Consider the following 19,577-nt stretch of genomic DNA (forward strand, 5'->3'; position numbering starts at 1 on the left):
CCAGTGACCCAGGTTCAATTCCTACCACAGCTTGTAAGGAGTTTGAACGTTCCCCTTCACACTATCTGGGTTTCCTCCAGGTGCTCTGGTTTCCTCCCACAGACCAAAGATGTACCGGTTGGCAGGTTAATTGGTCATTGTAAATTATCTCATGATTAGTCTAGGTTTAAATCAGGGGATTGCTGAACTGCACAGCTCAAAGGGCCAGAAGGGCCTATTCCTTGCTGTATCTCAATAAATGAATAAATACATTTTATATATTTTAGATAAATTAAAAGTTAAAGGATAAGGCAGATCCTTTCCAATTTGTTTTTGTTTACGTGGTTGATGGGAGTGAGCCTACATGGGTCATTTTTAATTAAAATTCAGCATTATCAAACCACCTGGCCATTATTCATCTCTCACAATGTTCATTGCTTTGGGGAAAGATGTATAAATTGCCCTGAAATAATATTTCTTCCTTTGCACTCCCACCAAGTGTAAAAATTATCCCCATCAATCAAGCATCCCCAGTTGCACGAAGAAGCTATCAGTGAGTGTTATTTCTACAACTGAACGGCTGAGAAAGCTATGTTGTGGGGCACATCATAAATCAGCAATGTTTGCTGTAAAATTCATCCCAGGTCAGCAACACTAAATGTGACAATGTCAGAACAATGTTCTGCAGCTGAAAATTTGTTCTATTGGTCAGCTTTAGCACTGCCATCCAGGAATGTGATTCACATTCAATCAGGTTCTATTCCCTCAGGCATGAATGAATCCGGACTTTTATTTATTCTGTTAAATCTCTTACCCTGAATACGTTTGTTCAATTTCTTTTTCAAATCAAAAGTTTTGCCTCCCTGCAGTACAAAAATACACACACAATAAAATAGAAAAAAAAATGGCTTGAGAAACTATTGGTGTATCACTGTTGCTTTGAATTCAAGTGCAGTGAATGCATGTGCACTCTGTATTTTAAATCCTAATGCTTAAGTTTGCAAAACCTTATAACATGTTTCACATTCAGCATGGCACTGCTCCGCCCTTGGTGTCCGCTGTGTGTTGTGTAGTCACCCACCCACCTTAACGGCCCTGCTTTGTTGCTGTATGCAAATGTCTATTGTATATTGTCAAGCAGTGTCCGAGTTACTAAACCATGTACTTTTTTCTCTGTTGATTTTCTTTCCCCCTGTTCTATTTTCTTTTGTACCTCCCCCAACAAATGTTGTTGCTCTCTTAATGTTTACAGCGCAGACGAGTTGCCTTCCAATTGGTCGGATTCCTGTTATTCTTATCCGTCCCCAGAGGATGACAGATCTACCCCGTCTCCTTGCTCCCAGCATGCCCACCATTTCTACCATAAGGCTCAGCCATCTGCTCGGCCTGAGGCTGTACCCCAAGCCTCGCCCCCTCAGCGATGGCCCGGGTACAGCCCAACCTTGCTCACTCGGCCTCCTTCCCCACAGCAGCTTGACATCAACTCTAACCCTCAGCCGTGCTCCCTTCACCTCCCTAAGCCGGGCTCCCCTACTGACTTGCATGTATCTGAAACTAACGTCTCACCTGTCTACATCAAAACCCCTCTTCTCCTAACCAAGCACAACCCCCATTGTAACCCCTCCAACCCTTCTGTGTCAGCCTCTCCCCCTTGGGTCGGCTGCGCCTGTGCCAGAGACAAAGGAACCAGGCTAACTAGGTAAATATTTGCAATTCATGCCTCAATGCAAAGAATACCTTTGAAACTGTAGTTAAAGCTATTGTTAGGATTTGTACTGAGGGAAAGTAACACAGACAATTAATAAAGAAAATAATGTGCAGGGCTCACGTGTATATGTTGAGTGTGCATTTTGTATAAGTTAGTTAACCAAGACTGGTAGAAATATGTGTGCGTTTATTCTATATGTGTATGTCTACACTGAGACCAATCAGGTTCCCGTGTACAAGTAACCCTCTTCTTTTTCTCTTCAGTGCAATGAAAGGCAAAGAACTCTCCCCTGTGATTGGACAGAAAGGCAGGCCCGTTTCTGACCATGTGACTTCTTCCAGCAGCCTGCAGCAAAGCATTGCCACAAGTCAGCTGCCAAGTGAGCAGAGCCCCCACACATTGCGCAAAGGTGGACACTTACCTTTTTTTTAAATGCTTATTAAATCTGCTTCGTTGTATGCTGACTGCTTTTGAAGTAGCTAATGGGCTTATGGGTGTGTCATGAAATCCAATAGGTTTAAATAGGCACGTTTAATCTCAGAGAAATGTATTACGATATACATCCTGAAATTCTTTTTCTTCGCAATCATTCACGAAAACGGAGGGGTGCTCCAATGAATGAATGCCACTTAGATGTTACAACCCAAAGGCCCCCCCCACCCAGTTTCCTCCTCCCACGCGTAAGCAGCAGTAAAGTGAAACACACTTCCCCCACCAGCTAAAAGCACCTGCACCTCCCACTGAGCACTCAGGCGTGCAGCAAATCATCAATAAAGACACAGATTTGCAGTACCCCAAGGACTACTCGTTCACCCGGTAATTCGACATACCACAGGGTCTCTCTCTCTCTCTCCATAATAAGGGAAAAAGAAGTGCCCCGTTTCACAGCGAGACGGGAGATATAACAAACAACTCACTGATATACGGTGTTATAAAGTCTGTGGCGTCACTTTTTCCGAGCTCTGTGCCCAAAGAACTCGAGTCCCTGGGCACACAGCCAGCAGCCAGCTCACTGCTTTCGATCTTCCATTTATTCCCATGACACCTCAGGCAGCGGCACCGGCCTCAAACCCGCCCACCTCCAGAGCCACGGAAATCGGGCACCCTGAAGGCGCGCTTGCCTTCCAGGCCCCGTCCTTGGCATATCGAAAGGCGGCCGGTCGTGAGGCCCTGAGAGCGGGCCCTGTGTCCACAAAGAACCAAAGTCAGCGTGTAACTCCAAAAAGAACCCTAAAAAGGGAAAAAAGAGATACTAAAGATAGAAATAGAGCTGTTTCCGAAGATACAAGCAAAGGAGTCGCCATTAGGCGCCATCATCCTAAGCTCCACCCTCCATTGTAGACAGAGTCACGAGTAGGGAAGTTACTTGGTACTGCAGTGTAGGACACACTCAGATCCAACAGAGCATATAATGTGATATAAGCACATTATAATGTTCCAAATTTAAAAAATGGCAAAAGATCCAGTGTTCTGCCTGTAAATTGGGTGGGAATTTTCAAACAATAGGCATAAAATTCAGGGCACTGGAGTCTGATGTTTAGGAGACTGGATGTGAAGATTCAGGTCAGTTTGCTGTTTTACACTGGAAGTTGCAATATCAAGAAAGAGAAACACACCATGAGATACTGAATACGATTGTGTACCAAACTGTAATATCAGCATTAGCATCTGGCACAGTGGTGGATGGTTGGTAAGAAAGGGTATGTGTGCAAGAAGTGAAAAACCTAAATGTTGCGTTTCCTCCAAAGCTCCAAACATTGTCCACGTTAAAGAGATGCAATGTTTGCATCATGGAGTTTTGATTTGAGGGGAAATGGGAACAGCTGGACATGTGAGTCTAGTACAGGAGATTCAGACATGAAAGCAGATGCCATTTAAGGGATGGATTTGAGCTTAAATGATCAATATCATTAAGTGATCACCATGTCATGTGACACTCTGATTCAAGGGTTATAAGCAGTCAAATGACAACAGAAGATGGTGGAGGTAATCAATATGCTGGGAAGGAAAGAGAGACAGAGTCAGCAGTACAGATCAGTGTCCTCTCATTACTGTCGTACTCGATCTCCTACTAGGGAACGAGACAGTGTAGGTGACAGAAGTGTGTGTAGGGGAACACTTTGGATTTAATGATCATAATTCCATTAGTTTCAAGATAATTATGGAGAAGGATAGGGTCAGCTTGAGATTCAGAAAGGATCTGGCAGGTGTGGATTGGGACAGGTGTTTTCTGGCAAAGGTGTGCTTAGTAAGTGTGAGGCTTTCAAAAGTGAAATTTTGAGCATACAGTCTTTGTATGTTCCTGCAGAATAAAAGGCAAGGCTAACAGGTTTAAGGAACCTTTGGTTTTTGAGGGATACAGAGGCCCTTGTTAGGAAGAAGGTGGAAGTGCATAGCAGGTATAGGCAGCAAGGAACAAATGAGGGTTTTGAGGAGTATAAGAAATGCAAGAGAACACTTAAAAAGGAAATCGGGGAGGCTAAAAAAAAGGTACGATGCTCTAGCAGTTTACAGATATATTAAGAGCAAAAGAATAGGGAGGGACAAAGCTGGTCCTCTTGAAGATCAGCATGAGGAAGATATTTCTGTATCTGAGGCAAAATAGTAGTGAGGTCATGAGCTGTATACAGATTACAGTGCTTGTTGGTCCACACAGGTTGGTTGTAGATGATTGCATCTCTGACTAGAAGCTTGTGACTAGTGGTATGCTGCAGGGATCAGTTATGTATGTTATTGTCAACTAGTATTTCAATGATCTGGATGACAATGTGGGAAACTGGATCAGCAGATTTGTGGATGACACCAAGATTTGGGGCATAGTGGACAACAAGATGGCCAGCAAAGCTTGAGGTGGGTTCTGGACCAGCTGAAAAAATGGGCAGAAAAATGACAGATGGAATATAATGCTGACAAGTGTGAGCTGTTGTATTTTTGGAGAACAAACCCAGCTAGGACATGCATGGTGAATGGTCGAGCACTGAGGAGTGTACTAGAACAGAGGGATCTGGGAACACAGATCCATAATTCCTTCAAAGTACTGTCACAGGTACTATAGATAGGGTTGTAAAGAGAACTTTTGGCACATTGGCCTTCATAAATCAAAGAATGGAGATGTAATGTTGAGGTTGTATAAGATGTTAGTGAGGCCTAATTTGGAGTATTGTGTACACTTCTGGCCAACTACCTAGAGGAGAGATATCAATAAAATTGAGAGTGCAGGAAAAAATTGACAAGGATGTTGCTGGGACTGGAGGAACGGAGTTATAGGGAAAGATTGAAATGGTTAGGACCTTATTTCCTGGAGAGCTGGAAAACAAAGGGAGATTTGATCGAAGTATACAAAATGACGAGTGGTATAGGTAGGGTAAATGCAGCAGGCAATTTCCACTGAGGTTGGGTGAGACTGGAAGTAGAGGTTAAGGGTGAAAAGTGAAATGCTTAAGGTTGACTTCTTCACTCAGAGGGCGATGAGAGTGTGGAACAGGTTGCCAGCACAAGTGGTGGATGCGGGTTTGATTTCAATATTTAAGAGGAATCTGGATAAGTACACGGATGGGAGGGGTTAGAGACCTATGGTCCAGGGGTAGGTCGATGGCACTAGGCTGAATAGCAGTTCAGCAGAGACCAGATGGGCCGAAGGACCTGTTTCTGTACTGTATTGTTTTATGATTCTACTAATTCAGTCATGAAAATCTAGCTGAGAATTTTGAAGCTATAGTCATGAAACTAAGGTGAGTGTTGCTGGCTGTTTAGGCAGCTGAAGCACAAAGCACACAGATGTGAGGATTTATGCAGGTTTGCCACACAGTTCACCGTCTCACCATCAGGAGGAACAGCTGTGTCTTACAATAAAACTCTGAACCACAGGAGAAAGGGGAAAAGAATAGAAGGTGAATCAGAAGAGCTCCTTTCTCCAAGCCAATAGTGAAGAAGTAATTCATGTGTAGCACAAGTAACTGTGACCTGATTCACCACAAATGCACCCCTTCCCCCTTCCCTCCATCTTCTGAACTTGATAACTTGGTAACAATAAATCCTATCAGAATGAACATCGTCAGAAAAACTGTGCTAATTTACTACCAAACATAAACTAATTTTGATCAGTCATTAGTCCTTTTCTTTCATATGCCTGTGCTCCTTACTCTGACCTTAGTACAGGAGAGTTTCTGGTTGTTATTATGATACTGATGATGAGGCCATAGCCAGTGTCAGGAGATAAGAACAATGAAGATGTTGAAATGCTCAAATCCAATCTTGTTTTAAACATCTGAAGTATCAGACGGTGTAATGGTGCACTGCATTGTCACAGTCTTTTGGTGACTATGCAGTTGGTGTGTTCATGTTTTTGAGCATATGTATGAAACATAGAAACATAGAAAATAGGTGCAGGAGTAGGCCATTCGGCCCTTCGAGCCTACACCGCCATTCAGTATGATCATGGCTGATCATCCAACTCAGATGGCTGATCATCCCTGGCAGGCAAGGGAGCATGTATTGCCCTTTTCTAAGTGTGCTTGAGAAGATAATGGTTGTCTTTGCGTATATGAAAGTAAAGTGGCCCTGCCCAGGCTCCCTCCCTTCATAGACCTGCCTCTCATCCTCCCTCCTCCATTCTCTCCAACCTTCCCCATCCCCCAAACTCGACCCTCTCTCCCTCCTTCCACAATCATGCCTTTCCTCCTACCAACCCACTCCACTCTCTTCTCTCCCCCCCCCCCCAATTAAGTCTCTCCTCCATACTGTTCAGCGTATTGGGGGGGAGGAGAGGGGTGATACAAGGTGGTCCACTCTCTGACCGGAGCACACCTTGTGGTTCTGTTCTGACATTCCTTCTTCCTCGTTTGATCCTTTAAATTTCCTCAGTGGTACCCGCAAGCATTTCTTCCCTTATGTAGTCCTCTGTGTCTCACGAACACTAATGGGGCAGCATGGTAACGTCGTGTTTGGTATACCGCTTTAGTGTACCAGCAACCTGGGTTCAATTCTCGCCGTCGCCCGTAAGGAGTTTGTAGGAAACCCCAGTGACCACGTGGGTTTCCTCCAGATGCTCCGGTTTCCTCCCACAGTCCAGCGGCATACTGGTTGACAGGTTAATTGGTCATGTTAAGTTATCCCCTGATTAGGCTAGGATTAAACTGGGGTTGCTGGGCAGCACAGCTCGAAAGGGCAGAACAGCCTATTCCACACTGTATCTCAATAAATAATAGTGCGGAACTTGTTCTCACTGCTGTGCTGCACAGATGTCCCTCTATGTATGTCAGTATAAGATCAATCATTGACATAAAATATATATTTTAATTTGAACATTTACTTTTTATTTAGATGAACACCTATTTTCTGAAAATTTCCAGCATTTTGTGTGCATTGCTCTGGATTTGAGCATCTGCAGAATCACTTGAGTTTTCTTAAATGATACTTTGTCCAATAAAATTGGGCTTTATAAGTAATACAGTCTATTTTTTTTTTCTCTTTACAGCTGCAAAGAAGGTGGTGCCGTTACCACCCAAAATCCCATTTGACCAGGCGACAGGCCAGCCTTCACCCGCCAGCCTTTCTCCAACCCCTCCGAGCACTCCCTCCCCATACGCTGCAAACTTTCCTCAAGCCTATACCTTGCCACCAAGCCAAACTCCCCCAGCCGCACCATCCCTGTCCTCTCCTCCTTCCCAAACAAGCACTTTAACCAAATCTCGACCCACGGTGAAGCCGAGACAAAGGCCCACACTTCCACCTCCACAACCTCCTACCCCGGGCCTTTCTGGACCCAGTCCGCAGCCCCTGGAACATACTATTTTAGCTGGAGAAAGCATGTCTACAGGTATGAATTTACATTAATTTAACCATCTCTGCAGATTAATCCAACTTATGCTCACTTCACACTGATTTTAAAAATCAATGAATTAATGCTTACATAAGATACTCATTTTGGAATTATAAGATCAGTGAAATGAATTTGAATTCTTGTTTTGAAAGCTAATCGAAAATTGTAGTGACTTACAGTTTTAAAATGAAAACTATACAAGAGATTTTTAAAATGTATTCTCAAAACGCAAAACATACATAGTTTTGCTTCTAGTTGCCCAAGAAGGTAATAGTGACCTACCTTCTTGAATCACTGTTCATAATTTGATACAATGACTGGGCCATTGCTAGGCACAGTTTAGAACAGCATTTCCCAGCCTTTTTTATGTTGTGGACCAATACCATTAAACAAGGCGTCAGTGGAGCCCAGGTTGGAAACCCCTGGTTTAGAGTCAATCATGTTGAGATCTCAACTGATCAGCTTGGATAAAATCAGCAGGGCTCCTTCACTAAAAGAAATTAGTTGACTGGGGATACAATGATGATCACCTTACCAATTATTTTCTCCAGTTTTTTTTTCAATTAATCTTGAATTCCTTTTTGTAATTAAAGCTTGGGGTTTATAAATCTATAAACATCACTGCTGCCTTCGGTATCTGGTGACTAAATCACTGGTTAAATCAGTTTACTGGTGGATACTGTCTAATAACATTTGAATCCAATATTCTGTATTCTCAGACAGCTCACCGTGCATGGCTTCTCTTGGTACCCCCACTACTTCCCATCCCCTGTTCCTACAATGAGTTTTGCAATGGCTGACTGGAACCACATAAATGGCTGTCCTAATAAGATTCTGAGAATATCTCAACAACATAAACAACTCACGGCCATCTCCCAAATTCTGGCATTGAGTTTGGAGAAAAACATGAATTTAAGTATGACTTTTGATACATGACATACATAGAACTACAGTTCCATTGTCAAGAATTGTGTTGTTAAAGAATCAAACAAGAATTCAAATGCATGATTTGAATTAAAGTTATTTTGCAATAAATTGGTAAAATAATGGGATGAAATTATACTGTTCAAGAAACATGTAGTGGTTTTAAACGATTTAAAACAGTGTGTATTTCTCATATTTTAAGAAGTGGACCTTTAATTCCGTAAATACGAGGAACCTTTAATTCCAATGTGCTCAAGGTCAATTAAAAATTACAAGAACAGCCTCTTTAGATAGCTTTACAAGTATCCAGCAAGTTATCATTCTCACTTCTATACCCATTATCCCTTCAACACAGCCAAAAGAACCCTGTTTGCTAAAACCATATTTTGGGTTTCTACAGAAGGTCTCAACTGCTTAGAAAACACTTCCAATTACAAGCCCAGTTACCTCCTTGCAGCAGGGGTCACCTGTCTGCATGCAGCCTCCTGAGGTGCCTGTTTTGGAAGATCCTACAGTGCGGGGTCTGTGGCAGGTAACTGCCCGATGATTCACCACTTAGCTGCTATTTAGAATCATTTCCTCTCTTCTGTGGCTGAGAAACCAATGCAAAGGTGCAATGATGACTAACATCAATTTAAATAAAGTATTTGCCGTGCAGATGACATTTAGTGCAAAATGAACAAATGGAGATATAAGAATGGAAGGAAGGCACCATTTTTTTCTATAATTGGGCAATAGGATGCTGGCTTTTCAGAATCCTGGTAACCCGTTTTATTGAATCATTAATATACTGAAATGGATACAAATTCAGCTGACAGTAATGGATAAGCATCTCATTTGTATTTCATTGCTTTGTAATTTTTTAAAAAGAAAAATGTTTCATTTCTCCCCACCATTAATGGCTGTTATTACTGACGACCATGAAATATGTATTTCTGACACCTTCGAGCATGAGAAAGAGATATAACGCTAACACTCTCTGAATTACCAAGAAATACCAGTTCATAGAACTGAGCATTAGCTGATGTATCTGACTGACTGCAATCTAATTAATTGCAATGTCTATATATAACAAACTCTAAGCAGAAATTAAACTTTTTGAACTTTAATTGGGGAAAAATTATATAAATGGCTTTATTTAAAAAATATTGTTACAAATAATACTTTCAAATCATTTTTGCACTGGGTCAATTGTCTTTCAATGCCCAAAGGACATAATAATATTTACTTACTGCAGTGCTCAGTTAAACACATTTTGCAGTAGAATGTAACTCATCATTTTACACACAAGATTCTGCAGATGCTGGAAATCCAGAGCAACACATACAAAATGCTGGAGGAGCTCAGCAGGTCAGGCAGCACCTATAGAAAGGAATAGAGCGTTGACTGTTTACTTTCCTCTACAGATGCTGCCTGACCTAAGTTCCTCTAGAATTTTGTGTGTGATACTGTTTTAAACATTTTGAGATGATTAATATAATCAATAAATGGAAATAAAGGAGGGCCTTTCCTGCTAAAGAGGAAGTTCCATCTGCATTATTGGAAAGTCAGTAAACCATAGTCACTCAAAAGCCAAACAGTTTCAGCAGTTTTACATCCATTTTGTTAATTTCCCAATGCGGAAAGTTCACTTTAACCTAAGCTTGGTATGTTGTTGCCCATTCTGCTGCTCAACAAACCAAGCAAGAAGGCTGCATTTTTCCACAAGTGCAAAAATCCTGAACCTTACCAAAGTATAACATTTATGAAGTCAAATTAGTTTACTTGCTATTACCATAAAAATAATTTAGATACTTGGAAATATTGATGAAGCTTCTGATAACCATCCTAGTAATCAAACAAGTCATTCATGCTGGGCATATAATGTGGTCATTCACTGATCTTGTCTTATTTATTTCTGTTGAGGTCATATGTATTACCATATTTAACTAAACATTGACTTAGCTTCAGTATAGCTTTAAAAGCTGTATGCAAAGGTTTCTATAGCATTTTAAATTTCTACAATTGGCCCCATTCCTGTGCCTTCTTGTATAGTGTGTAATGCCTTTTGGTCATGCTAGTAAGGAGAAGAATCTCATCAATGTACAAATTAGGACTGAGGCTATTTGTATGTACTTTACAAATGCATTTTCCTGAATGTAGTTTACCCTTTTTTTATTCTCATTTTCCTGATCCAAGCTGTTCTTAAAATGGCAAAGAGCAGTTATAATTTAAGGATAAAATCCATGCTGTTCAGAAGTGCTGATAGTAAGTCCTGTTGTTAATAATTTCATGGCAACTCGTCCCTGATGATTTTCTGTCAGGCAACTGTCGGTTAACGTGCTGAGGCATGTGATTTCATAGAAAGAGTAGGGCTCAGAAACCTAAAAATAAACCTAAGAATAAATCCTAAAATTGGGAGTGTGCAGTTAAAAACCATTTCAACCCAGAGTACAACAATGGTGACATCTGTTTCTAAGTGTCCTAACGTTGTTGGGAATTTGACTCCTGATCTTTAAGCTGGATTTCCATTTGTGCCAACACCTTCTTTCTTTTATAAATCTCCCCCAAATGGTGTCAACAGTAGCACAATATTCAAAATTCATTTATTTCCTTAGAATATTGGACTGAAGGAAGGCACTTCTCATTTCCACAACGAACACCCAGATCTTCCTATTCCAATTTTCTCTAAAAACTGTGACATTTGGAGGACCAGTATTCACATTTTGCACAGATATCTATGGACTCCTGCAACCTCAAACCAAATCTGTCATGTGTACCTTGATGGCTTTGTCAGTGGATGTCAAGGTCACAAACATGCTCACCTTCCTGGCCTCAGGATCATTCCAAACCACTGCTGATCTCTGCCATATCTCACTAGTTGCTGCTCACAGCTCCAGGAGAGAAGTCACAAAAACTCCATTCAAAGACTGTGTTCATGAAGTATTGCTCCTTACAGAGACCTCCCTGGAGCATCTGATATAGCCCAGAAGGGTTTCCATAACCTCTTTGCATAGCAGTTACCCTTTTTTGGTCCACTATGATCAATCTGTATCCTGCACTCCTTCACTCACACTCCTCCCCCAACCACTGTAGCAACACTCCCCTGGAGCTGGCAGAGTGTTGCTTGTATTGAGATGTGTCTCATTAGGATCTGGTTGCAGGTGTCACACAAATGCCAGCACCTGCAGGAAGTTGTCACAGATTAATCAAGTGTGTCACACTGAAAGTTACACAAAGTTACCACTGCATGGATATACTTGACAACAATAATCTCAGTCGTAGTGGAACTTTCACAATTGCCTGCACAATGCAAATTTAGTTTTAATGCTGATAATTATGTTAACTGCAGGAAATCTTGTGGCCATTACTTGGAGTGTTTTAGATGTGTTCATAGAGAAGCCCCAAAGTATAAGGTAGTCTATCAAATTCAACTGCTGTTGGTAATGAAATGGGAATGAAGTTGGAGAAGGAGACAGAAAGTATTGTCCAACAATATTGAAATCAACTGTGAGAATACCATCATTATTAAAAGGCATCACAAAAACAGACTTTAATCCAGAGATTCCAAAGGTGTTTGTGACAATTACTAGCACCAACAAAACAAAAGGTCCAGGTTAAGGAGTGCAACAACATCTGATTGTATTTTCTTATGTTGGATGAGGTACCAGAGTGCCTGCTGCAGCTTGAGACCACATCCAACTAAGAGCTGGAAACTTCTACAGAGGGTTAAGTATACACATAGCTCAGAAACATTTGCATATGGCCTTTAACATTAAAGTAGAATCTGAAAAAAAAATTAGTAGCTAAAACATTACCTGCAGGCTTTTACATGTATAATATATTTTTCTTGGAGTTAATGCATTTCATTATTTTATTTTGATTTTACTGGTTTATATGTTTTCTACCTAAATGGATGGTTGATTTCTTGCGTGTTTTACATATCAGCTTGCTGTTATTGACATAAATTTTCTTTTCAGTGGAATTCCTCTCGTTATCGTTTTCAAAATTCTGAACAATTTTTCTATTAATGTCTCCTTTTCCTTTTGGGTGCCTATGTTGTATTCTTGCAGCTGTTTGACCAGAATGAGTCTATATTGGCTAAGTGTGAGGGGGAATTTAGGGTAAGCCGGAGCAACAACCTCCCCTCTGGCACTTCAGCTAACTCTGGAACTCCTTCCGTTGCTAATTGTATGTCACCACTAACTCATCTGAACTGGCCTTTGCATGAGACTGAAGCAGAACTGCATGGCTTGATGTTGTCACGGAGTTCACAAGCATATATATTAATGATTCCTGCTCCTCTCTAAGTGTTCTTATTTTCTCCCCTTTACGACCATGCAATGTACTTGAATGAAACCTTTTGATCACATGGCTTACTTACTAAATGTAACCTTGTTTTATTTGTATGATCTCTTTTGCCCTGTTCCATTTTCATTATTATAATTTATAAGGGATGTCATGATATTGCAGCGAGCAGTTAATATCGCACACTGTGAAATTAGCTATTGTTACATTTTCCCCATTTTGAGCCACCGTGTAGGATTTTAAGATGAACAAATCTTACACTTTCCTTTTAGAGAAAGTTAAACCCTCATATCTCAATTGAAACATGGGGAAAAGGTGTAAGGATTTAATAAATCTTACCATAAGCAATGTTATAAAAATAAAATGCCCATCTTGTTAGCATTAATAACATAACTCAGATTTAGGCTTACCATTACACTCTGTATACATTTGTACATTAGTCAGTTTTTAAAATGAGGGAGTGGCAGAAGGCAAGCTGCCTGTGGAGAATTGGAAGCTTCACCCTATCCTGAACTGAAGACTGTGCTAACACTGAATTTTGTTTGGGTCTCTCAACCATGTTGCACGTCTCCAGGTCATTCAAACTTGAGTTCTTTATGTGGTATGAGATGTGTTGAATTATTTAGGACTTAATAAGTACTCTATTCAAAACTTATATTTACATTTATACTGGCACTTAAATAGGTGAGGTTTTAGAAAGATACAAACTTAATGTGGGCAAAAGTCACTCCACTCTTTAATAAGGGAGGGAGGGAAAAGAAAGGAAATTATAGGCCTTCAGTGGCTGGGAAGATGTTGGAGTCCGTTATGAAGGATAAGGATTCAGGATAATTAGAGTGCGTGATAAAGTAGGCCACAGTCAGCATGGTTTCCTCATGGGGAAATCTTGCGTGAAAAATCTTCTGGAATTCTTTGAGGAAATAACAGGAAGGGTAGACAAGGGAGGGTCAGTGGAAGTTGTTTACTTGGATTTTCAGAAGGCCTTTCTGAAGGTGCCACATTTGAGGCTGCTTAACAAGATAAGAGCCCATGGTATTACAGGAAAAATACCAGCAAGGATAGAAGATTGGCTGACTAGCAGGAGGCAGAGAGTGGGGAAAAAAGGAAGTCTTTTCTGGTTGGCTACCAGTGACTAATTTTGCAGGGGTGACTGTTGGGTCCTCTTCTTTTCATGTGTTATATGTCAGTGATTTGGATGACGGAATTGATGGCATTGTGGCCATGTTTGCGGACATTGCAAAGATAGGTGGAAGGGAAAGTAGTGTTAAGGAAGCAGGGAGTCTGCAGAAGGACCTGGACAGATTGGGAGAATGGGCAAAGAAGTGGCAGATGGAATATAGTGTAGGGAAGGGTATGGCCGTACACTTTGGTAGAAGAAATAAAGGCACAGGCAGTTTTCTAAACGGGGAGAAAATTCAAAATTCAGAGGTGTAAAGGGACGTGGGAGTCCTTGTGCAGGATTCCCTAAAGGTTTACTTGCAGGTTGAGTTGGTGGTAAGGAAGGTAAATGCGATGTTAGCATTCATTTTGAGAGGACTAGGATATAAGAGCAAGGATGTGATGTTGAGACTTTATAAGCCATTGGTCAAAGCACACATGGGGTATTGTGAGCAATTTTGGGTCCCTTATCTAGAAAAGATGTACTGACATTGGAGGGGGCCCAGAGGAGGTTCACAAGAATGGTTCCAGGAATGAAAGGGTTAACATGCAAGGAGCCTTTTGATGGCCCTGGGTCTGTACTCACTGGAATTTCGAAGAATGAGTGGGGCTCTCATTGAAACCTATTGAAAGGTCTGAATAGAGTGGATGCAGGGAGGATGTTTTGTCTATTGGGTGTGTCTAGGACCAGAGGGTGCAACATCAGAATAGAGGGATATCCATTTGGAACAGAGATCAGGAGGAATTTCTTTAGCCAGAGGTAGCAAATCTGCAGAATTAGTTGCCACAGATAGCTGTGGAGGCCAAGTCATTGAGTGCATTTAATGCGGAGGTTGATAGGTTCTTCATTAGTCAGGGCATCAAAGGCTACAGGGAGGAGGCATGAAAATGGGGTTGATGGATAATGGGTCAGCAGAGCAGTTGGACTGGCTGAATGGCCTGAGTCTGCTCCTACATTTTATTGTCTTATGTCCTAAAAGGGTCAGTATGATCATGCTGGGCCAGTGATTCAATGATAAATCATTTATTCCATACACACAATCATTTTCCGAGGAATCATGATGCTAAATGTTCTGTCTGTCATCCTCTTCTTCATTTTTGTGTGCAGTCAAAGGCTGCCTCGAACTCCACTATAAGATGATCAGAGGCGTAGATAGAGTGGACAGCCAGCACTTTATTCCCAGGGTGAAATTAGCTAATACGAGGGGGCATAATTTTAAGGTGAATGGAGGAACGAGTAGGGGAAATATACTGCAGTCCAAGTTAGATATTTTACATGGAGCATGGTGGATGTATAGATTCCACTGCAGGGTGGCAGTAAACACTGATACATTAGGAACATTTAAGAGCCTCCTAGATAGGCACATGGATGAACAAAAAATGTAAGGCTATGTGGGAGGGAAAGGTTAGATTGATCTTAGAGTAAGTTAAAAGGTCAGCATAACAGAATGGGTTGAAATGTCTGTACTCTGCTGTACTGTCCATGTATGGTGATGTACATTTCTAATAAGTAGTTCACAAACTTAAGATGCTGTTCACTCCTTGGGAGCAACTAGCTAAGGAATGTGCAAAATGATGATTGCACTGCAGAACTCGCTCGATTATTTATATATATATATATATATATATATATATATATATATATATATATATATTATTAATACACAGACATACATTTATTTTAGCTCACTACCTGTGATTTTTGTTTCATGTGTTTAGGGGCAAGGTCTTAAGGACATGAGATGAATGTAGAAAGCTGTTGAGGCTCAGTCTTTGGACGGGTATCACAGGAGACAAAGTTAGAAGATGAAGGTCTAGATAGATCAGGTTGGAATAGGAAACTGTGATGCAGTCCATGTGCAGGATATGGAAGCAAGCCGAGTTCACAAAAAAAATTTTCAAATGACTACAAAGCTGAAATGAAAACCAAAGAAAGCCAGGCACGCACAGGAAATGAAAGAAAGGTCAATATTTTGAGTGTAGGTATTATTTCATTGGTAAAGGCCAACCCCAAACATAAACCTGCAGTGCAAGCCTACCTTTATTTCAGTAGGTAAGAGACTGTATACGATCATAGATTTACACAGGAAGGAACCAGTTACAAATCAGGTAAATGTGACCATTTATTGGTTTAGCCTCAGCTGGAATACTCTACTCGTTCTGGGCAGCACAATCAAGAAGAATGTCAAAGCCCAAGAAAGTGACAGAAGAAACAATAACTAGAATAGTAGCTTCCCTCACATGAAGAGAGATTGATGAAGCTATGAGAGTTCTTAGGGGAATGAAGATTAGAATGAGATTTGGTAAAGGTGTAAAAACGATGGAGAGTTTTAAGTGAATATTGCTTCCATTGGTAGGAAATGTTGGAGTCAGATTTAAGGCAACTGTGCTCTGTTAGGATGGGAAGTGAAAGGAGATTCAGTTGAAAAGGAAATAGGTTAAACAGCCCTAAGTGATGAGACTATGAGAGAACATGAAGAGACTGGAACAGTTAGACAACTCTCTCATCATTGACAGAGGTTAAATGGCCAATTAGGCATATTTTTTAAAGAATACAAGGGGTTAAGAAAAAAGCAGGAGTTTCTTTTTTTGAACTTAATTAGAAATAATATTTCAGTGGAACTTGTATGGTGATAATGATGTAGTATGAATTTAATTTAATTTAGTTTCTTTAAATGATTGTTTAATAATAAATTGAAACACAACTACCTTTCTGATTTGATTGTGTATACAATAGGTTTGTGCAAAACTGAGAACTGCACAGTAAACTGATGGAGAAGAATAAAATTATATTTAACAGCTCTGGCGCAAAAAAGAGGGACAGAATTGGCAGGCTCCAGAGCCAGTGACAAAATCTTCAAATACCTAAGCACCAGTACAGAAATTGTCAGATCACCATATTGTGACATCCCTATTATTTGTCACAAGCTACTGGCACTAACAAGGATGTTTAATGGAATGTCTTTAATATGTGTTTACTCTAAGGATTAACTTGTACTGTTGCTCTTTCCACTGCTTACAGATATGGGCGATCCTGACCCCTCTTTTGTACAGTCAGTAGAGGTGTATGACATGCTCTACACTGAACCCTCAGACCAAATGTGCACAAACTCTGTTGCAGACTTTAGAGTAAGAGCAGATTCCGATGAGGAGTCAGAAAGTACTGTCCTATGACACAAGAACACTTCATTTGTGGGACTCCGGCTGTACATACATTATATCTAGAGGATGGTGGACATCTCGCCGCATATTACTGCAAGAAAAGCTGCTTCCATTAACTATGGGAATGGATAAATCTGTTTTGGTTGGGTAATGGTTGTCAGCCCTTAAAACACAATTTTGTTGACTGGGATCAATGTTTTCTTTTTTATACTTTTTATTTAGAATTAATGATTCATCTTTCTTATTAAAAAAAACACTTGGCCTTTGAACCTTACACTTAATTTGATTCCTGTATTTTCAGAATTTTATAATACCTAATAAAAATGCCATATCAACCAGCAATGCTCTCAGACTAGGTATTTATATCTCCCATGTGCAAGGAGATTGCCTTTATGGAAATGGTAGTTAGAGCTTCCACATTTAATTGTCCAGAGGGAATGGATTCCTGCAACCAGGAGGTCAGAATCTTGAGTTTAAAATTCCTCCCATCAACAGAAGAAATGTCCTTTCCATCGTTTATTGGAATGAGCTGATTCTTTAAGCAAATAGTTAGGTGAGCCAAAAAAATGTAAATTAATTAATGAAGAGAGAAATTATCAAAATTTAAAATCTTGTCTGAAGAAACCTTCAGTGCCCAAGAGATGGAGAAAGTACACTCAGGATAAGTCGACAAGCACTGTTTGTAAGCTATTGAACTGTTCTAATGCATATCTATGGCACCAGCCAGTCAAAGATTTTGACCCCTGCAGTTACGCAATACAGAGTTGCAAGCAAGATCTATTTCTAAAAGTGATGATTCACACAAAATGAAATCAAGACTTTATTTTCATTATAATAGAAATTATAAAAGGAAATATAATTCCACGTCCTGTTGTACACAACCTAGTGTTTGTTTGTATCATTCAGAGGAGAAATACTTTAAATGCAACAATATAGTTTAAATTTATATAATATGTGCACAAAACCTGACAGTTGCCAATTATTCTGAAAGTAATTTTATCCAGAGGAAGAGGAATAAAGTTATCATTATTGTACTTAATTCTGTATGTGGATGATGACTATTACAATGGATTGTTGTGGCTGTAAAACTTTAATTGTTATCATGCCAGAATACCTTGTATGAATAGAATTTAATTAATGTCCATGTAAATGTTGTATTAAAAATATACTGTGTATTTAAGGGAATGGGACTAGACTGGCAATTGGTTATGTGGTGATTGCCTTTGTAATGTACAGGGTCTAATACATTGCTCAGTGCAGTGACATTTTAAATGGTCATAAGGAGTGTAGAGTTATGAGAGAACATAATATATCTGTTATATAAACACTTGTTTCATGCATTATGTTTCACTGAAAAAAATATATAACTATAGTGCTTTAAAATACAACTCTTGAAATTAGAGGGCTTAGTGGCAATGTCTGAGAAATAGTGCTGATTCCCTCATCTGTGGTTTCTTGTCTAAAACCTGAAGAAAAACTGAACTGAAAATAAAGTAAAATATTATAAAATGTAGAGCGGACTTGATGTGTTCTGAAAAAAAGTTTCAATTTCATATCAGCAAAAAAAATAAATCCTACACTTTGACAAAATATAAATCATTCCAGTTATCGTGTAAATGTGTAAGAAGTTACAGAGAGCGTTGCTTTTCCCTAAAGTAAGATGAACAGTTCCGATTCATAGTGGAGCTCAGTGGGATACTGGGGTGGAAGAAGTGGAGTGGGAGAAGTGGCAGTAGTTCTTGTGGTTGCTGCTTTAACGGAGATTAATTTAATGCAAGTCCTTTCATAAATGTAAAATCCATATTTTCAAGAACAATCTTAATGCCACTAACCCAGTAAGTAAAATGAAGACACCTGCTGTGTTTCAATCCTGCCCCTGTAGGTTTTAAAACTTGTCCATGCATAGTCAAAATGATTCTGGCTCACCAACTGCTCATACAAGATGTTTGTTTGAGAGTTTCTAGGGCAAACTCATTAACTGCAAGCTGACTAATATTTCCCTGTTGAAATTGGGTGATGTTTCTAATCTCTGATATGGCTTTCATCCCCTTTGCCTCCAATGACACTAGGAACTAGTCAGATCTGAAGGTCCACTTCAGCTTCTATTAGAGTGTGAAGATTGAGTGGAAATTTCGCAGCAGCAAATAAATCGGAATTGCTCTACAAGATCAGCAGAGACTCTTTGCTATGATGATTCAATAATTTATGACTGTAAATAAGGAATGCTGTGTTGGCATACTCTTTGGTAGCTAATGAAGATCCATTTCCTCAGCACCCTTGTCTAAATATCTGTATCGTATAAACATTAACCAACCAATTTCAAATTTATTTTGGATACAGAGCTATTGCTTACAAATGAAAAGTATGGTCTTTCTTATCAACCATCATACCATTACACTTCTTTCAGAATATTTAGCATTGAAAGGCAACCTTTTAGACATTGTAAATTTATTTTCTTACTCCAGGTTAGGTTATTTTACCAACCTCTCTTCATCGTTGAAGCTCTTGCTCAATGTCTATTCACTGTCACAGAGTCTA

General features: G+C 40.0%; 1 protein-coding gene across 6 annotated transcripts in view; it reads left to right on the forward strand.

The window, feature by feature from the left end:
- arhgap44a (Rho GTPase activating protein 44a) overlaps positions 1–18,553 on the forward strand; it is a 310,890-nt gene extending 292,337 nt beyond the window's left edge. For 3 of the 6 annotated variants that reach the window (XM_072242166.1, XM_072242167.1, XM_072242171.1), the window contains 4 exons: positions 1,232–1,678; positions 1,951–2,096; positions 7,164–7,505; positions 16,900–18,553. In XM_072242166.1, coding sequence (XP_072098267.1) covers positions 1,232–1,678; positions 1,951–2,096; positions 7,164–7,505; positions 16,900–17,051 — 1,087 coding nt within the window. In that variant the 3' untranslated portion in view covers positions 17,052–18,553. Of the gene's footprint in view, positions 1–1,231; positions 1,679–1,950; positions 2,097–7,163; positions 7,506–12,484; positions 12,536–16,899 lie in introns of all 6 variants that reach the window. The other 3 variants (XM_072242169.1, XM_072242172.1, XM_072242168.1) reach the window with 2 other exon arrangements.
- Positions 18,554–19,577: the final 1,024 nt, after the last annotated feature.

The sequence above is a fragment of the Mobula birostris genome, chromosome 24 (genome assembly GCF_030028105.1).
Source record: "Mobula birostris isolate sMobBir1 chromosome 24, sMobBir1.hap1, whole genome shotgun sequence".
NCBI lineage: Eukaryota > Metazoa > Chordata > Chondrichthyes > Myliobatiformes > Myliobatidae > Mobula > Mobula birostris.